General features: G+C 37.8%; 1 protein-coding gene across 8 annotated transcripts in view; it reads left to right on the top strand.

Annotated features, from left to right (window-relative positions):
- LOC121590866 (alpha-1,6-mannosyl-glycoprotein 2-beta-N-acetylglucosaminyltransferase) overlaps positions 1-20,917 on the top strand; it is a 41,217-nt gene that overhangs the window by 5,932 nt on the left and 14,368 nt on the right. For all 8 annotated transcript variants that reach the window (XM_041910976.1, XM_041910980.1, XM_041910975.1 and 5 more), the window contains one exon: positions 18,302-18,978. In XM_041910976.1, coding sequence (XP_041766910.1) covers positions 18,972-18,978 — 7 coding nt within the window. In that variant the 5' untranslated portion in view covers positions 18,302-18,971. The remainder of the gene's footprint in view (positions 1-18,301; positions 18,979-20,917) is intronic.

Here is a 20,917-nt window from a genome sequence, read left to right as displayed (position 1 = left end):
GGCCTGACGTTATTGTCAATGACAAATTTAGCTGTTGGCAATTTGCGGCAATTTGTACGAATGGAGTGGTGAGGTGAAGGTAGAAAGGGATTCTCTGAATTACTATTTGCAGCTTTTGTGTATTACAACAAAATAAGTTTGAAGAAGGAATAGATTTTGACAGACATATTGACATAATATGAAATAATAATTAAATGAATTCTTCTCCTTCTTTGGCACAACAACCGTTGTCGGTCAAGGCCTGCCTGTGTACCCACTATTGAAGTGGGCTTGGCTTTCAGTGACTTATTGTTACCATAGCAGGATAGTCAGTCCTACGTATGGGGGCACGGTCTATTCGGGGCTTGAACCCATGACGGGCATGTTGTTAAGTCGTACGAGTTGACGACTGTATCACCAGACCGGCCCAAATTAAATGAATACGATTACGTAAAAGTTTTTCACAAATAATGAAAAAATGCTCATCTGCCTGTCTAAATATATCCACGGACAAGATTAAACGATTTCTCATATCGAGTGAAAGTAAATCGCTTTTGGCTGTCAAAATTAAGCTCTATACGCACTTAATGTGCACGCATGTAATTAACTGGTACTGTCGTACCAGCTTGGCACTATGATGAACATCAATTGTGGTATCATCTGCCACGATTGTCTTATACTTTTTTATTTTGTTATCTGAATTGTTTCTGGACTAACATGTGCTCCGTTTGTCGGTTTGTGAGTTTGTTTGTTATTTTTATTTTCTGCACAAGCATCCAGTATATTGCATTTGTTATTATTATATTGCATTTTACGTAAATTTGCTGCGGAGCATACTTAGTTCTGCTTCAATAACAAAGTTGTAAAATCATTAAAATGGAATATGTGATAAGGTCAAACTAATTTAAAATTTCGAGACGGTTCCATGATAAGGTTCCGCGATAGTCCTCTTATGGTATGTTGTCCTCAATTCCTTCATCGCTAATTTTCGGTTATAAATGCATAATAATCAACATTTTAATAACAACAAATGACGGTCCTATTTAACAGTCGTCAACTCGAACGACTCAATAATATTCCCGTCATTGATTCTAGCCTGAAATGGAACGTCCCCTCGTTGCAAGGATTGATTTATCCGGCTGCGTGGTAATGAATTAAGTCTCAAAAACCTTATAGGCCGACATGTCCTCGTAGAACGTTACGCCAAATAAAACAAGAAGAAGAACCAACCTTTTAATCATAACGTGCCGATACATTTCTGGTCTGTAATTAGCGAGAGGTCAGATTTATTGTCAGTATGATTTATCAGTACATTCCATCAAAAAGTTAAACATTTTGTTAAATGAAATCATAACGTTTCCGACCACAGCTTTAATTGTTTTAATTGGAACTCGTGACGCTAGATTCCTGTCAGTGTAAAGTGCTGGAACGAATGAGAAGCCTCACACCAGACGCGATGCAATGTAATTGTTACTTCTTGCGTCGAGGGCTAGCTTGTATAAAAAAGAAAGCTAATTTTTTCACCTCCACATCAACTCCATAGGTTATTAGTTTTAATTAGAAAATAATGATTCCTGTACAGCCTGGAAGGGCACTATTTTGCTGTGCAGAAGCAGAGGACAACAACAACACATCACTGTAGCAAGCGACACTAAATATTTCAATTTTGTATCGTTATAGTGTTGCCATTATCTACTATCATCGCAACAAAATTAAACATGATTTCCCGCACGGGCCCCTGTTCGGTAGTTGCGAATCCAGCCCGTCCTTCCCCAAAATTAAAGCTTAATGTGATAACGGCTAGCACTTGCCGTCGGCCATTGTCGTCTTGGTCGTTATTGGCATCGTGAACGGATTTGTACGGGGCCATTTGTACGTTTTGTGAGCAACGAAATGTAATTTAAGCTGAATAGATCGTTAGCATTAGGATACCGGTAGCCATTACCCGGTGGATGAATGTCGCTCAATTTCTGGCTGACCTTGTCACATGATGCGTGGATAGTCGTTGTTATCGTTTCTATTCGCTCTATGAAAGCAAATTCGTAACAGTAATCTGGACGACCATTGATGGATGATTGCCTCTTTTTTTGTCGCTAACGGTAATGACATTGAAAGGTAATATTAGTTTCATTTTGCTGTACGCCCTTTTTCGCGGGTACTAGAGATTCGAGTGTGTTAATGAGACACTCGCTTGCACTTTAAACAGTTGGCAAAATTAAGCATTGCTGTAAGGGTGAATGCATTGAATTGCTTCATTCGCCTGGTGTATTACATTCCATTTACATTATTTATGTTTCGTGAATGAACAAGTTATACAAATGAATATTGACTTGTTGTGGTTTTATTTCTGACAAGCTAAAATCTAAGTTTAGCGAAAAAGGACGTTAGTAAGTCTTATCACGAAATGTTTGTTTTGTGTCATCATTTGATAAACCACTCAGCTTCACTGGGTCATATGGCAAATAATACATGTCATACATAATGTACAAGAACAACATTTTATGTTTTAAGCTTCCACTACTTAAAACATAAAATGTCTCCAGATATACAGAGTTTTATACAGAGGTTAACTATAACCGATGAGTTATTATTTTGATTGCTTTCAATCCAACACATACATTGTTTTGAATTACCGTCAGGATTTATAGTATTTTTAACATTAACTGGTTCATATTATGCACGCATGCTGAAAAAATGTAATTAATTCTGAGCGCAGAATAATTTCAGTTTTACTACTTTACATCTCTTCGCAACCTGCCCTTGAGCTAGAAATGGGTTTGAGAATTTTAATTAAAATTTCCACATAAAGTGTACACATAGTACAGGACATCTTGTTCATTAATTGTGTTATGTGACATTACCCCTTGTATGTAGAGCATAAAGCCCATTGACGAGTCCCCCAGAGTAGTAACCTACAATCATCCAACCAGTGAAGATCCGGTTTGGATTGTTTCGACTCCATTTCTACTTCAGGTGGAGATAGCACGTGTATGTGTGTCCATCAACTGCAGCTGGGTCAGCAAACGTCCGACAGTCGATGTCGATGAAGTTCTTTATCCAACTCTTTATTTGCCCATATTTTTACTCACTTGCTGACCATAGCCCGCAGCGAAACGGAACGAAACGATGTTGACATTGAATTTGCATTTTGGTTACAGTACCCTCGTCTTTCATTTTGGATCAATGAGAGCTGTTCCACATTCGTTCGGCGCTGGCAGTCTTTTTTTGTTAACGAAGGCCCTGCTGTCTATACCGTTGACTGGCTAACGGGGGCAACGGTTTAGCTTCAGTAGACATTTTTCCCCGCCCAATTTTTCTAGTAAGTCGTGTAAGTTCAGTACATATTTTGGTTGATTGTTTATTTTAAAAAATATATGAATGAATGTTGTGATTACGTTCTCTATGCCGGAGATCAGTTATAAGTCACAAAAGTCACACACATTTTAAACTGTTTGGAAACTAACTAAATCTCTTGGCAGACAACGTGAAAATAAATCCTTCTTTCGATGTCAGGCATTTTTCGTACTCCCTCAATCAATCCTGTTCAGTGTTAAGTGGTACTTTTATCACACTTCTTTCAGTGGATTGTCCCGCTAGGACAGACAACGGCAAAGCATCTGCTTGCTCAAAATCACAAACCACACGAAACCAACACCGGAACTAACTCCAATCCATTGCATAATGATTGACATTCACGTGGAGCTGAGTCGAGCACTCCAGAGGGTTGACACAAGATAGGTAGGTTCCGTAAAGAATATGCCCTCACTGCACCGCCATAGTGAAACTGATCATGTAGAAAAATAACAAGCCTTCAACAAGACCGGAGAAGCTACTAGAATCTGGTTTAGGTGTTATGCTTTCGCACAGTAGAGATGTTGTGTTTTATTTTCTCTTTTTTACGTTGTCTTACAACACGTGCCCCCATGTTCATGTCTCAAATTGTCAGCCAGTTGGTAATGTCAATTTGCTTTTTTCATTCGTTCTGTTGATACTGTATCTTCGAAACAACCGATCCACGGGAAGGTAGCATGAAGTAACAAGCTTTGCCATTTCCTGGACAGCTTCAACTGATATCAACCATTACGGAACGAGCCGGATGCACCAAGCCTTTCGAAATTCGTTCTGTTTTTAGGTGCCTATATCAGACAAACCAGAACTTCTAGCCCTCGAGTGATAGTGCAGAACTGAACTAGTTTTAAGATTTTCTCCCCTATTGAAACTTTAAAACGTTTACTAACTCACGAGAAATATAGATTGGTACCATGTAGAAACCGTGTTCATCAAAAATCTAAAAATTCTCACGTTGGCTATTTATTATTGATAACATCACTGTAACATGCATAAATTAGTAGATTGCTTGCCATAAATTCCCAAAGCATTTACATGAAGCGTTTTTTCTTGTCACTTTCAACACTGCACAAAGCAAAATGATGGTTCAAAAGTGCACATTTGTGATAGTAACACTAATGAGAAAAACCTGTTCATATTTAACGTTGTCTTACCCATCGTACGTTCACGAAGCCCGATTCTACTCTACGAAAAGTACCACCACTGTTACAATTGCTGTAAATTACCTTTCCTTCTTCGCCTATCCTCACCATCACCTTTCATATGCAAATATAACCGGTGATGTTGCACATCGCAGCTACCGCCATCGTGCGGTGTAAGTTTGCACTTGATTGCAGTCTGCATTTTAAACAGTCCCTTCCGTCGTCGCTCTGGTGTACAAGTAGCAGAAGCGTTTTGTCTTTACCTGCATTTCGGTGTATGTGCTATTGAGTGACGCTTTACCTATACACGGCAAACAGTCAGTGTTGTGTCACGCGGTTTTCAACAGCCAAAAACTGGTGCTACTATTCCCGGATTCCGGCTGTCAACGATAAACTTTCAGCGTGGGTACAGTTTTAGTGATCTGCTAAATGGCAAACAAATCGCAGCGCTGTGTTGTGCATTATGTTCTGAGATGATGGTATCGAAACTAAATGACATTATATAGTTTGAGAGAAGGGTAAATACTGTTTTGAACTTGTGGATTTTTTAAACAATAGTTGCTGGAGATGGTCTGAGGAGATGAAAATTAGATGGTTAGACAATCATTTAACAATGACATGAGTTCCATTTTACTTTAACACCCAACGGCACCATTTTATACCATTGAGTCTAATCGAAAAGCTTACACATTAACCCATCGCAGATAAACGTTCCGGTACATTTCAATCACTCGCCGTGAGGAGTGTGTGTGTTCTTCAAGCCTTATTTTGATTAAAACTTAGCATCTTTGGTATTCGTGGCAAACACCCTAAATTAGAATCGATGACAAACTCCATTAGTGCACAAGTTTATCTGCTTAAGTTGTGCCGTTTTTACATAAACCAACAGGGTAGCTTTTGGGTCGTGAAAGTTTTAATGCTCGTTTGCGATTCCAGTGATGAATGGCCTTTACTTATTGCGATTTTACCAAGTTTTCTTGTTGTCTTCAACGACAGCAAGCGTAATATTAATAAACGATAATTAAACGCTAGCTAAGGATGGCGTGATGAAATCTCTTTCTCGTTGAGAGAGGACTTATTTTTCTGCCTCCTCCTCACTTTGTCTAAGAACAGAACTCGAACAAACGGGATGGATGACGCCACGGAGCGCCACTTGAAATCATGTGCAGTGTAGATGATCCGAGGGATTTCCGGCACGAACATGACACGCGTGACGTTCGCTCGCTTAGAGAATAGCTTGACACTTCATCTGTCGTGTTAATTTGTAATGTGCATAAACGCTGCTAACCGTGTGCGTGTGGCGATGAAACACCAAGGGCTAACACTAATGCATTAAAAGGACAAAATTCATTCGTGAATGGAAATGCGTTAAATGAACAAAAAATCACCATACATACACTTTTGGGCAGTATAGCTATTTAAGCTATTTATTTGGCTGGTCTTGTGGTACAGTCGTCAATTCGAACGACTGAACATGCCCGTCATGGGTTCAAGCCCCAAATGGACAGTGCAGTCATACGTAGGACTGACATTTCTGCTATGGTAGGGAGGGATAATCCATAAGTCACTGAAAGCCAACCTCACAAGTGGGTACAGTCTTGACCTACAACGGCTGTTAAAATAATAATTATAAAATGCAACCCGCAAACTAAAGTATAAAAAAAAATCTGTTTGTTAATGTGAGTCACTATACTCTTAATTATGCCGTCTAGCTACTAGTATATACTACTAGTGCAATTTAATTTTGACTTCTATTCGTTCCCACTGTGTGAACCACTCGACACATTATGAACTACAGTAATGGCTCTTATGTTTCCTTTTATTCCCGGCCAGCACTTATAGGACTGCTGCAAAATCTTAGCCCTTTGATGCTGACGCTATCGCTCGCTAGGATGTTAAGTAATGAGGCACAAGTTACATAATCACAGCCATGGTGTACCGTCTCTTTTTATACGCCTATAGTATATGTTGAGTCATATTTGTTTAAATGTATTCAATAAATGAAAAAGGGCACGTAAAAATGAGGAATGTTGTACACGTCATTAAGATCGTGTTCTAGCCTGCTATAGTACCATATTCAACTAAGTACTCGTCAAAAGAGTCATTTAGTCTATTGCGTAGTTTTGACAATAATAACAACCTAAGGCCCTGTATAAATATGTGTTGGGAACCAACCAATGTGTGGTTTAGACCGAATTGTATAAATTTAAATGATAGATACCTCCCACTCATGCCAGCATCTTCTTTACCAACAAAGGAAGTAACTTGCTTTCGTTTCAACAGTCCATTGGAATTGCACTGCATAGCAGACGAGCTCATTAATGCTATTATTTATTTTCCGACGATGTTCCCTGTACTCTAAAGCCCTCTCAGCAGATTCAAATCAACGTAGCAATTAGAAAGGACAGCAAATATATTGTGCATTTCTCAGCTACAGCATTTCACCCTTTTTAAGTAAACGCTTCCGAAAACATACGATGAAATGATTTTTCTTCGAACTATCTGAATATTGATTTCAATCCAGGCTTAATACGACCATACAATGCAATATATGCAATGCATTTACCTTCACAGGTTTATGAAACCTGAATTCACGCCTACTTCAACAGTATTACTTGTGGTTGGCTTCAACTAGGCAGGCAATTGTTTGACCAATCAGTGCAACCACTTAGTTGTTGTATAATAATGTAATATCGATCCATTTGTGTTTTTAGCTTTTGAAAGGGGATACCACTACGAATCGAAAATGTATGTAATAATTTTGTGAATAATCTGCAAAGCTGTGAAATCCAGCCCTTGATTCCTGTACGATTTTAGAAGTTGTGCTAGAGAACGTGTTGCCAAACAATAATTTATTATTTTAGATCAAATAATGCCAAGCAACAGATCAACAAGCAACCTTTCTAAGTGTAATATAAAACCATGCACATTGTTGTTAAGAAATGTGAGTAATAAAACACCTCCACCATATGCACAGCAAACCAAATCCCCCAAAACACTATCGTGTACTAGCGTCTGATGTCACGAGTTCACTTTTGGTGCTTCTCATCGGTTGGCAACAGTTAGTTGAAAGTGATATTGTTATTTCTACAGCAGACAGACCGTCCTGTCCTATGACACTTCTTCCGGCTCGCCGAGCGAACCCGGGCAGAAGACAGAAGTTTGCACCAGCTGGAACAAATTATGGTCGGTGCAATAATCTACCAGCAGCGTACACAACAGTTCGAATTGCATTCCACCTAAAATAGCATTTGGTTTCTGAAGCGGTGCAGTGTGGATTCGGTTGCCGTAGAAAACTTCACTGAAGTAATATTAGCAAGTGCTACAAGTGTAACGCCTCCGGTAAAAGCACTCAAATATCCATTCAGTCCCATCGCTGCCTGGTTTAATGTTATTTTATCTTGTTCGGAATAGCCCTTCTTTTTTGTTCGTGCACGTGTGCGCTCGAATGCGCGTTTCGGTCATAACGATGGTAGTTGAAAGAGAATAATGACTAAACTAAAATAACTTTAGCGTGTGTCCCCAACGTACCATATAGAGTGTTGGGTAATGTTTAAAAAGGTCCTCGAAATAACGACCCAAAATACGAACCATGTGGCATTCGAATTCTGGACCATATGCAATCTAGATATACTGTACTGTGGTATTACTAATAATAGATGTGAGATGATGTTATTTTCAACGATGTTTTCAATTTTGGGTGTCTTGAAACTATAATGCTCCTTACATTGAAAGCACAGACTATTCAAACATACCCTTGGTGACTCTTGGTGAATAGTTCGTAGATCTTCTGTAACAAAACCATAATTGCCAACATACAGTCCGTTTGTAATTGTCGTCGAAGCTCCGATAATAGCACTGTAATAATTCACATATATTCATCAATATAGCGAAACCCCTCATAACGAGTACCACTTATAACGAGTTTTTCCCATACAAAGCAAATCAAAATGCTCAACAAATACCTCTCTTAACTAGTAGTATCTCGCATAACGAGCAATCTCATAAGTTTTCTTGATGCGTTTTTTGGTTTCGATGTGAAATCAAGATCACGATCGGTTAATATTGAGCATTTATATAGCTTTGCTTATCGCTTAGGCAAATGGGAGCTTCGTTTAATGTAAAACTATGTAAAACTAAACGTTTAATTCAAGGAGGAGATTTATTGTATAACTTTATGATGTACAAGTGTGTGATATGATATCTCGTGAATACATAATTATAGATTTAATGCCATTTAATTTATCGTAATCTTTGAAAATTTCGTTTGGACTGAAGGATATTTATCACAAATATTAAATTTCGATCAAAAAAAATCGATAAAATATAGTAGGAAATGTCCAATAACTGAGCAACGAACTCTTCTTTCGACACAAACAGATAAAATATCGTTTAACTATTTTATTTTGCAGCAATGCAAGCGATGACTTGAAACTGTAGACTCAATCTTTGATTGAAAAAATGATTGAATAATAATGACAGAGAAATAGTGAACTCCAATTATCTTCCAATACATCAGTAATATGAAGACATTTTTTATGTTTTCCTATTTATATGTACATTCATACTAGCATATTTGTGGTTATGGAATCGATTATTTTACTTTTCACCGAAAAGTAAGACTTCATTGAAAAAAAACTCCCACATAATGATTGAGAAACGTATTAAATCGTATTAAACGTATTAAATCGTTATGAAGGGTCCCACTGTACCTTTGGGTAAGCAGTGTTGTGTGCAGCATGTGATTTTCAGCAATGAAAATAACTTTAAAGATTTTCCAGAGATGTCTGCAACAGGCGCTTATTATAAAGCCATAATCATTATTCTATGCTATGCTCAAAACAGATTTAACATATTAATCAAGAAACAATAATAGAATCTGTTACAGAAGTACAACCTGAATCACCTGACTGACCTGAAGCAATGTCTCACTATAGATAACATCCTTCAGACTGTGCTTTAGACAAACTGTTAACGTACATTTTAAACACGAGCCAAGACTTTACTTTCCTTCACACTATGTATCTCATGCCTAACCATATGCGAAACTATTCACACTAATTAAAAATAGGTTATCTAGAGACAGAAACTGAATCTGGGATTGCTCGTTCCAACGGTTCTAATAAGAGATGACATTCAACAATGAGAAATAGTCACTCGTTCGTCTACGATGTCTGTGTCCTACGAGTCCGTAAAGCCTGGTTTTTCCAGTTTATTTCTAGAATGGAATGTTGGTAAATCTAGAATGGAATGTCGATAACCTTTCATGCAATGCAGAAGGATACACTAAAGTTAGTAAAAATCTCGGATATACCATATAGATCGTAGGTCTATTCGTAACAAACGTATCTTCTCATAATAAAATATTTACCAAACCATTCCTGGCCATGCACTACACTTTCGATTGAACTATTGCATTTTTGAATCGATTAAAACCTCAGAAGCACAAGGCCACTCCCTGTCAAATACAGGTGCCGTATGCGAATGCTCCAGAACACATACATAAACAATAAATGGACAAGCATAGGGCGAATCGAAATTTACAGCTGTTTTATCGTGTGATACTCGATGTTGGAATCTATTTCCTTACTTGCTCGAAAATGTTATCCTTTCAACTTGATAGCAAACTAATGGTATTTGCCGTTCGTCTTCATCATACACCAAGATCGGTAAGAAGCACGAGAGGTTGAAGAGTGATAAATTATGCTTCATTTCCTTTCCTTACCGTTCAGCTACTTGTGATAAATGTTCTACTCGGTTTCATGTACTTTTCCTCAAGCCATGCACTGGTGCACCTGTTTCAATCATCAGATTCTGTTCCTTGCGCGAAAAATGAGCCACCATTAATAATAGATTTCAATTAGTTACCAGCAGAAGGTACCCATGGTTTGCTCACGCGAAATGCACCAACAACCAATGCATGAACTTCGTTTGAACTGCAATTTTTGTTTCTTCTTCTTCCATCACAAGATATAAAATTGCAAATTCCTTTCGTCTTGAGCTCGCTCGCTTTCGCGCTCATAAGCTTTTGCCAGTGGTACGCTCATGTCATCAGCTTTTCCTTGTTTCTGGGTGTACCACCTAGTACCAGAAGGTGTTGTCTGTCGCCGGACGTATTCTTGACACGTTTTGGTTGAGGCGGATTGCAGGCAATTTTGGGCTCTGCATGCGGAAAGCTGAAAGTGACAGGAATCATAAATAAAAGAATTAAGCACACACCATACGCGCCGTGCATGAGTGTCACCGACGGCACATGACGAACAGCCGTGTCTGAAGACGTCTGCCGGAGCCCGGAGCCATTCACCAAGGAAGAATCAGATCATCAGCACAACAAATGCGGTATTTGATGTGACATGCTTCACATATTTGGACAATTTGCTCCAGCACGTACAATCTGTCTCAATATTCGAAAACAAATGGAAAAAGATTATTCAGCGGCTATCGCTTGCGGTATATCAGCTTTCCATTTTCTAACGAAACGGCTACAGAAGCATTGGTAGACTGATAAAAGTTCTGCTGAAGCAAACCCGACTGTTGCGGGTATTATTCATGCCGATAACGTACTCTACTCAGTGAGAAGCAATAGAAATGTGTGTTGTGGGCGTTTTTCAACAAGTTTACAACCCATCGTCTTCATTCCGTACAGTGATAACATTTGGTGACTACGGAATGTTAGCATGGGGCCTTGCTATCCAAACAAATTATTTACGGAGTCTAGGAATAGGGTTTTACAAAAATATGCACCCAAACAATATTAAAATACTATTCAAAAGAATGTGTCATGGTAGATTGTAGAAATAGAAAGTTTATTGATAAACCTTAAATTAAATTCAACAATACAAATGTAACTTTAACTGACAAATGTGGTTACTGAAAGTAGCAGGAGTGACATAATCAATTATTCTCAAATAGAGTTGGTGTCATGGGACATTTTATAAGATTCAATATTATGCCCTAGCATCATTGGCGTTGAATCTGAACAGCTAAGACGGTAGCACAAAATGAAGCACCAATTATGAATGATTTATAGAAACGCATTTTTTTTTAAATCATTCCATAGCTTTTTGATACAAATGACACTGTTTCAATAAGATCATGTTGCTATTCTTCGCAGTAGGTCGTACTGTCAGGCAAATAGCTTTTTTTAACAACAAACTCTACAGCAGTCCTCGTGTTGTAGGAATTCAATGAAGGGAAAGCCAATTAGCAAAATGTTATAAAAACCTACTGAAGCATGCTGCTGGTTTCTGCTCATCAAGCGTACAGTGTATCGGTGGTGAAAGTAGGTTAAGGATTCATTCATTCATTCATTCATTGCAACCGTCGGCTAATGCTACCCTTTGCAGAATTTTTGCAAATAACATCATGTCGTTGAGGGTTCAGAAATGTCCTCTATTATACTTTTCCAAAAAGGTTTTGGCGTATTCAATTACACAATCAATTATAAACTTTACATTTTTCCTTTTAAGTGTACAACACATTTCATTTAAAAATGCCATAATAATAAAAATAAATTATCCGATACGAACGACAAGAATAAAACAAATAATTATGTAACATAATAATTATTGTATACAAATTATTCCGATAATTCATGAAATTAAGAGCAATAAAAATGTAATATCCAAAAGAAAAAGCTCAATTTATTTGTTACACAAAATCATTCGCTAACAGACACAAGGATGCCTGTCTTATGATATGAGATCATAATTCATGACTCACCTCCCTAGCAAACAACTGATTAGGAAAACGTTGAAATCTATAACTGGAATCCTGAAACATCGGGCAACTTGTTAACATTGGCCGAAAGCGTGCCATTTACCGCTGCTCAGAAATGTCCGGAACACAGTCACCAACACGTAATTGGACTCCGCTTGGTAATAGCGCAAACATCAATAAAACAACTAACTGCCTGCCTTCACATTCAACCTGGACGCAAATAATAAAAATCGATAACAATTATACGCTAGATTCCTCAACGCATGTTTCTGAACATTTTAGGGTCCTTTCTATTCTTTAGAAAACTGCTATTCTCTTCTAAATGTAATACATTCCGTTTCTCGTTCTATAGAAATCGAAGAAATGCATTTCAAAGGAATGCTTCTGAATGAAGATAACTTTATAGGTTGTTTACTTCTGGTGAAGCCTTCTTCGCCATTCTTTTATATCGATAATATTAGTGGATTAAGATGTACTACACTGCAAGATTTTCATTGCTAGGCCTTCCTAATCCTACAAGGAAACACTTCATTCTTGGTTACCGTGCTATTAGACCTAAACGCGGAAACTAATATTAGAATACCAGTTTAAAGCACTTGAGTTTGATGGGATAACCTTAAAAAAATAAAAATATATAAAAGTTAGGTAGCTCTAGTAGATTCACATAACCAACCGTGGAAACAACGATTTTACACATTTTATATACACCAATTATAACTACTTGGTATACTGAACATCAAAAGCACACACAGTTTCTATACGGACATTTTAAATAAACATTGCGGATGCGTTTCATCTTCACATTAAGACTCAATTCCAAAATTTAACTCTTCTGCTGTGGAGGATGGTATGAGATAAGCTTGAAGCTTCATGAAATATTCAATCCATAGTATGGCACTTGAAAAAAACTCTTATTCCCAACCTGTCGACATAAGACTTCATGATCTAGTTCAAACTCCTTTGGTACCTTTGGGTAACCCGGCTAAACTAGCTGGTATATTTTATTTATCCATGATTTCCAGTTTACAGTTAACGAAATTTCACATCATCTCTTTTCACAGTCCCGGTTCTATCCTACTGGGAAAACTGTAGTAAAGACATTAAAACTCCACGACTTTTAATTACTCTTGGGATGTGGGGGCCTGTAAAAATTGAGCTTCAGTAGTAATTCAGCTTTAAAGCCCCAATGGTCACTTTACTGATATGATGGGTAAAATGACCATCAGAATGTCTTGTGTTTAAGGGAAGGTAGGTAAAGACGGACACGTTAAGGGAAATGGTAAAAATCTGCGGATGTATAAGTGCAACGACCATGAAAATGTGCATATATTATCTTACACTGATGTTTTGTCAGCAAATGTGTTGAAACTTTTAAGTTTCCATCAATTTTTGCGTTTTTTAATGAATGAAAAACATGATTTTTTTCGTGCAGTTTTGAAATGTTCGGGTAAGACGGACACCTGATATGGGAAAGATGGACACCATGAAGGGTAAGATAGACACCTATAAAACGTTGGAAATTGAGGAGGTTTATACTATTTTAACATATCCTATTGCTTTCCAAATCGTGGTCCGTACATAAACTAATTCTAGGCCAATTGCAACGACGGTTCATTCAGCCATGAATTTAGAAATTGTAAGCGGCGCTTGCAATATATCGTAGAATGCAGCATCTAAAGTCATGTCATGTTATCATGTCAAAATTCTACATTTGTTATTTGTAATCCCATAGAATTTCTCATCTATTCCTGAAAGATGTAGTATCAATGCCTCATCTTTTTATTGCTTAAAGTTGTCCAAGTCGTGACAAGATATTGGATTTCGTGAAGCGCCTCATCAGCGTCGAGCGAGTAATAGCATAACGAATGGCTACTATTTTGACCGGTGTTTCATTACTCGCTTTTTTTAATACTTTTTCTAGTTCCTGATTGGTTTATAGCTTTGGATTACCCTTATTTAAGGTATTTGAAGAAATGTATTCATCACCAATTGATATAAGAAGTAAAATAAATCAATAAATTCGGTGTCCATCTTTCCCTACAACAAAGTGTCCGTCATTCCCGCTTTGGTGTCAGGATGTTCAAACCACCAGAAAACAAAATTTGTATTGCTTTCATTCTTATTTATTCGCTAGTTTGTTTCATTGATGATCACCACAACTCATTAATGAAATAAAACTTCCGGAAATATAAACAATACAAGTTGTAGAGATTAAGATCCGTAGTAGTCAAATTAGAACCACAAGGATGTTGTTGTTGTTGTTTTATTTTTTACGAGGCTTTTTAGCATTCGCCTCTCGTATTTTAAAATTCAGAAATCACCAATACTATTTGAGTTAAAAAAAGAATTAAAAGTTCAAGAAAAAGAAGAAAAAAATACAAGAGTTCTTATGGTAATAGTGAAAGGTGAAAATTTTTGTTAATTCTAATGCTTTTTCATATAAGTTATGTTTTTATAAATATGTTTATCCATATTTACTACACTTGTTTGTAGAGATTAGTTTCCTTTAAAATCCACAAGGATGCACATGATTTAAAATTGATTTTGTTGGTGGATTTAACCAATTTTGCATATATTATGCCAAAAATGTTCTCAAATGTGTTGTTTAACTTGAAGTTAGGATGCTGCATTGTTGAATTATTCGAACATTACCTTTTTCATGCATTAATGAGAAGTGTCCGTCTTTCCCGCATTGTCCGTCTTTACCTACCTTCCCCTACATTTAAATTGTGTTCACTTAAATAGATTAAGTATCCGACCTCAACTATGACAGCTACGGAAGCGACGTTGCATCAACATCATGTTTTTATTGATAACAACATGTTCATAACATGATTTATAACATGACATGATGTGATGATAACATCATATTCATAACATGATCTACAGTCAGTCCAAAAAGTATTCGTCTAGCTGAATATTTTGCAGAAAAAGGCGAATTATGGCCGCAATAGGCATGGGGTGGTAAAAGTAATCATGGGGTTTGATAAAGGGACCATCAATACACACGTTTTGCTAAAAAATAAACATTTAAATAGTGCAATAGCAACCAAAATACATAAAAAACTAAAAAAAGTCGTTTGATGGGCGCGCAAAAAGTATTCGTCCATCAGACGTTTGGCATGATATGCGTAAGAAAACAAACGTTATGGAATCAAAAAATGTCCTGATCTTGTTTCTTATTGCATTTATAACTATTGGTGACTACTTGCACAACGCAAGAACTCATTTGAACCTTTAAAAAGGCGTATTTTTGATCCACTTATCCTACAAGACTTGTTCCAATTATTCTCTGGTAGAAATATTGCATTTCCGGACTACGTGGCCAAGTTCCATTGAAAAAATGGCAACTGATATCATATTGAGAGTCTACTAAATCATTTTCATCTGTTAGGTTTCAGCTGGTTTGACGTTTCGAACAAATGACAATGCCCTGTATGTTCTCCAACTCGACTGTTCTTGAACCATGTAATACATTTTGAAGTAAATTTTTTCAGAACTGGGACTCAAAGTACTTAAAAACTGCTTTAATATGTTTCCCCATCTCGTCTCCAATCATTTTGAATCATTTTTCTAGCTCACCTTTCCTCACTGAGTTCTAGTATCATGACATCGTGGTGCTACCGTTATACGAGATTGTTCTGCTGCATCTTAGTAGACTTTTTTCGCTATGGTAGACGTCGGCCGTATGACCTTGGCGATTTAAACATGTTTTAAAATGTTAGTAGAGCCTAATTTGAAATAAATTCCTGAATTATTTGATGCACCTTAACAGATTTGGCCACTTTCTGTGTATGGTATTATTCAAACAAAACATGTTTGTAATAACTCACTCATTCAAGCTATTACATGACCAGCTACGATGAAATGCAGCATGACCCATCAACCAAATGTGACCCATCTCTTTTCCTGATCTTATTGGCCATCACAAAATGCATTGATTCCGTGGTAAAATTTGATTTTTTGAACATTAAACCACTTCTTTCGCTAGATTAACCGTCAAGGATGGCTGCTTACATGGCAGTTTGTAACACAATTAGTGTCAGAAAAATGGCCAAACTATGATCAAATGAAGGAACGAGGTCTCCCACACCTTTTGTAACCTTCAAAAATGAGAAGGATAGGTTATGCATAAGTTAAAGATACGATTTCGCCATCATGCTCCATTCCGCCTATAGTGCCTCTCTGGCCGCTTGAAGTGCAATTGAAACAAGAGAAATGCATTATTTTAGAAGGAAGTCACCAATAGATTGATAATAATAAATTTAATTCACGTCTACGTAGTGTTTGTCCAGCGTAAATAATTAAAAAGCTCAATGGACGAATACTTTTTGCGCACACATCAAACGACTTTTTTAGTTTTTTATGTATTTTGGTTGCTATTGCACTATTTAAATGCTTATTTTTTAGCAAATCATGTGTATTGATGGTCCCTTTTTCAAACCCCATGATTACTTTTACCACCCCATGCCTATTGCGGCCATAATTCGCCTTTTTCTGCAAAATATTCAGCTAGACGAATACTTTTTGGACTGACTGTATGTAGTTAAACAGTATATGTAGTCAAGTGTGTAGTTATGTAGTAAAACAGTTCATGTAGCAACTGTTACACAGTTGATGCAATAATGTCAATGCTTTGTATTCGATAGCATAACCAATGAGACCTACCCGTTCTCAGCACGGCGAGATGCTGGAAACCCCGTATCATTGATTGTTCTTTACCAAATTACTCTTCCTGGCGCATCATTTTGCTCGCTCGTAATCTTGCCATGGACCATTCCAGAGCATTCTTTTCTTGGATTTACCTTCTACTATCCTTTCAAACTTTACGCACATAATGTGAGTCAAAGCTTTCCGAGTTTCATTACGCTCGATTTACAACTGACTTTTATGCCGGAAATGTGTATCACGCTGCTCGACCATTAACATGCCCTGCCAGTCACCGACGAATAAAGCCATATCTACGATACAACCTCCGCGCAACGAGACGAGACTCGGCGCAATTCAATTTGTCCGCAACCGTTTGCTACGATGATGAAAAATGGAAAAAGACGTTTGATGATATTTCACCCGGCTGAGTGAAAATGTGTGAACCTATTTGAACGGTATGCTTCTCTTGTAAGAGGAAGTATCTGAGAATTGAGATAAATGAAGGATTACAGCAAAAAAAAGGACATCGTTTCTAATAATGAGCTTAAGTCACGGTAGCATTGAAAAAAAACCCGTATTTTTCGGGACTTCAAAAGAAATGGAAAACATGGTATTCAGCACCATTCCATCAGAATGGGTTATTTCACTGCAGACCGTTTTGAATTCAAGCTTAGTATGTCCTTCCTATTTTCGCTTTTTCTGCGTATAATTAAAAGGAGAAATATGTCAAATGCGATATTTTTGTGACATTTTTGCGCTGGAAATTAAATTAAGCAACCAGTTGTAACATTCTTAGAAGGTTCTTAAACAGGTCGTTCGTTTTCGGCTTTGTTTTCCGAGACGACGATATCAGGTCGATTTTGCGTCATTCTTATGAATATGTCCCCATCGCCTGAGCTAACCTACCTCTCATCATTCTCTTCAAATTCTCGGCAGCAGATGCTGCTTCTTCCTTGCCATCTTTCAAACAAAGTTAATGTAAAAGCTGCCTCAGAGTATTGTGAAGAGAGAAAAAAGGAACTTCGACTTATTTCATTCCTTCAGTAAGATTTCATATAAAGTTCCTCTTGCTATCTCATAATTTGCTGTCCGTTTCGATCAGAGTCAGTGTTGCAGTATACTTTCGATCCTTGAGAAACTGCCGCTGGTTAATGCAAAACTTTCATGTTTTTTTCACTCGCGTTGAACTTCTTCTAGCATCTACGTGTATTGTTAAAGGCAATAAGCGCACATTTGAACAATTTGTTTCTGTTAGTATTTACAGAAATTGTATTCATAAAACGTACACTTTAAAATATGTTTTGCTATTTTTTAAATACTGTTTTCACGTAATTGTTTGTAATATAAATTTCAATTATATGTACCAATGTCGCACCGTATTTAATTAGAGCTGGATTCTTAATGCATCTAAATTAATTTAAATTACATGCATTTTCTATTCTCTTTCTCTTCTTTACAAATAGATGCTACCGGGCATAACTAACCAACACGCGGAGCTAATTGCAGCACTACCAGCGAACGTGTGTTGTTGCCGCTGCAGCCCCAGCACCAACCCGATCGCACCCTGTCGTATGTCCCTGGCACCTTATTCGTGTCGTGGTGGTGTAACACGGTTGTTTCCAAGCGTTCCGAAGCAATGCTTCACGGTTTAATCCAAGCGCACCTACTGTCTTCGTTTGTGTCGCCAGCGTTGCACAATAGCATCGAGGTGCGGACATTATGCTAGATTGCAACCGAGAACGACGCTCTACTAGCAGCTATGCGATCGTGCTTAACGTGGTGTTGCAGATTGCCACACTTCACCTGAACGTTGTCCTTGCGCTTTAGCTTCCCCTGGGTGCGTCGTCTGAATGAATGGATGATTCAAACCGTGAATATTTCTTTTCAAGTGACTTTTAGTCTGTCATGCGCGCATTGAAATTTTCTATCAAACTTAAAGTTGAAGTTGAAGATACATACAGTGAATGAGAAGACGCAACTCGGCACAAACCATTTTCGCGTACATCGGAATCACGAACGAAGACGACAAGTACGGTTCCGACTATCCTTTGTTGGTGCAGCCGCAGGAAGTCCTGGCTCGGTTGCTGAAACCCTCTTGGCAAGCTCCGACCGCCGAGTGGATAACATTATATAATGAGAGGTAAGTATTAAGTAAGCCGAATATTCCGTCTTGATGGTTAAACTCCACAGATACAGCGAAGTAGATGAATATTCATTCCCCTCCGTTCGAATGGGTGTATTTTGTGTGATACAGTAAACATATTTCTGTTCCAAAAAAAAAAACAATTTACGTTAGTTCCCGCCTAGCAAGTGCCCCTTCAATATTAAGTTCGACAGAAAGAAGAAATGTTTTCTTTTAGAAGGAAATTCGCTGAAGAAATGTGATAAGAATGTTACCCACAACTTAGGGTATGGGTTCATGGTGCGCCACAAAATATGCTACAAAACAATGGCTATCACCACAGAAACCACCAACAATATTGAAGAAACTCCCGCGGTGCCAAAACGGAAACTGTCTGCTGCTGTCTGCTTTGTAGCATTAGCGACGATTTCCTTTTTTCTTTGTAATCTGCGGCTTTTCCGCTAGGTGGTCCTGTTAAAATTACGCGTTGGCAATGTTTTAACAGACGAAAAGCTTGTTAAATTATCAACATGCTCCTGCTCCTGCTTGGAATCTTCCTAGAACAGGTCCTGCAACCCGGCCACTGGAAAATTAATCCATTTCGTCGAATTAGTATACCGCGGGAGGCAACACTTTGTTGGTTGTGTTGGAGTGTGTTACTATACTTGCTGAAGCTGGTTTCAATACTGTCCCCGATGGGGACGGAACGAACTCGAACAGCGCAAAACCTCAGCACGGGGAAGTCAAGGAAAACAAACATTTCATTCCGTAGAATGAGTCCGTTCGGTAAAGTTGAGTTAATACTTAATTGTGAAGATAAATCGTGTCGTGAGAAATGAGAATCGAAAGAAGAACAGACGCTTTATGTTTTGTGCGTTGTGCCGTGATTAATGGTTCCCTATGGTCGCGTGATGCGTGATTTTGCAGCACGCGCGTGCAACTTGAATTATTTAGTATTTCATGCAAGTGAAATGAAACACTTTGGAAGGGCACACTGGTCACATGTTTTGCTGTGGCCGTGTGTTGCCAAGAAAAGAAGCTCAAAGAATCCTTTTGCTATTTGAGATAAATCCATTTGAGGGTGAGTTGACGTTGTTACGAGACTAAGCGTTTCTTTATATTACAACGCTGGACCATTCATTTTGACTTGTAACCCTTAAGTTCATCGACTTGACCTTTTCCCACTGATGATACTTTATGAATAGAAAAGTCACGTAGTCTCAAACGCTTAAAACGTTCCAGTATACAGAGCGATTGAATTTAATTAAGTCCTTTTAATAATTCTTTTGTCTGAAATATCCCACGGCATTTTATGCTGCTGCCTTTCATCCTTCATTGTTGTTTATTAATAAATATTTAATCAAAGGTACGAAGAATATCAATCATCGTCCCTTCGGGCTATTTTAAGCACAGTACAAACTAAAACAAAAACGAAAATACATTCACAGACAATGATATCAAATGGTTCACTACAATATTGCAACGTACTACCTAACATTTACACCGCCAGTTGTCGATTCTTGTGCTTCTTTTCGGTCCTTCACATAGGCCCAAAACCAATTCAATAAACGCAGGTGATGCTAATAACTATCCAATTTTGAAAACGCCGTCGTAGAGCAAAAACAGCCTATTCAACTACGAAACAATCGCTTCAAAACCCGGTTTACGTCGTAACATTTTTGCTGCGCTTCTCAGAACGACCTATGACCAATTCCATTTGTGACTGTGGGAGGAGAGTATTTTTCCTTGCGTGCTATCGTCGCTCAGGCGGCAAAATGAATTGAAATATTAGAAACGAAACGATTCGTTAACTCTACGCATAGCATTTCTCCTTTTCCTCAACGTTTATTGAGCACCGGAAACATTGCGCAACAGCTGACTGTTCGAGTTTTATTAGATGATCAAGAATTTGAATTCCCTCTGTGGAAACATTCTGGGAAAGGATTCCGGATATTAG

Source organism: Anopheles merus, chromosome 2R, assembly GCF_017562075.2.
Source record: "Anopheles merus strain MAF chromosome 2R, AmerM5.1, whole genome shotgun sequence".
NCBI lineage: Eukaryota > Metazoa > Arthropoda > Insecta > Diptera > Culicidae > Anopheles > Anopheles merus.
Note: the sequence above shows the minus strand (reverse complement) of the source record. Positions and strands in the feature narration are given on the sequence as shown.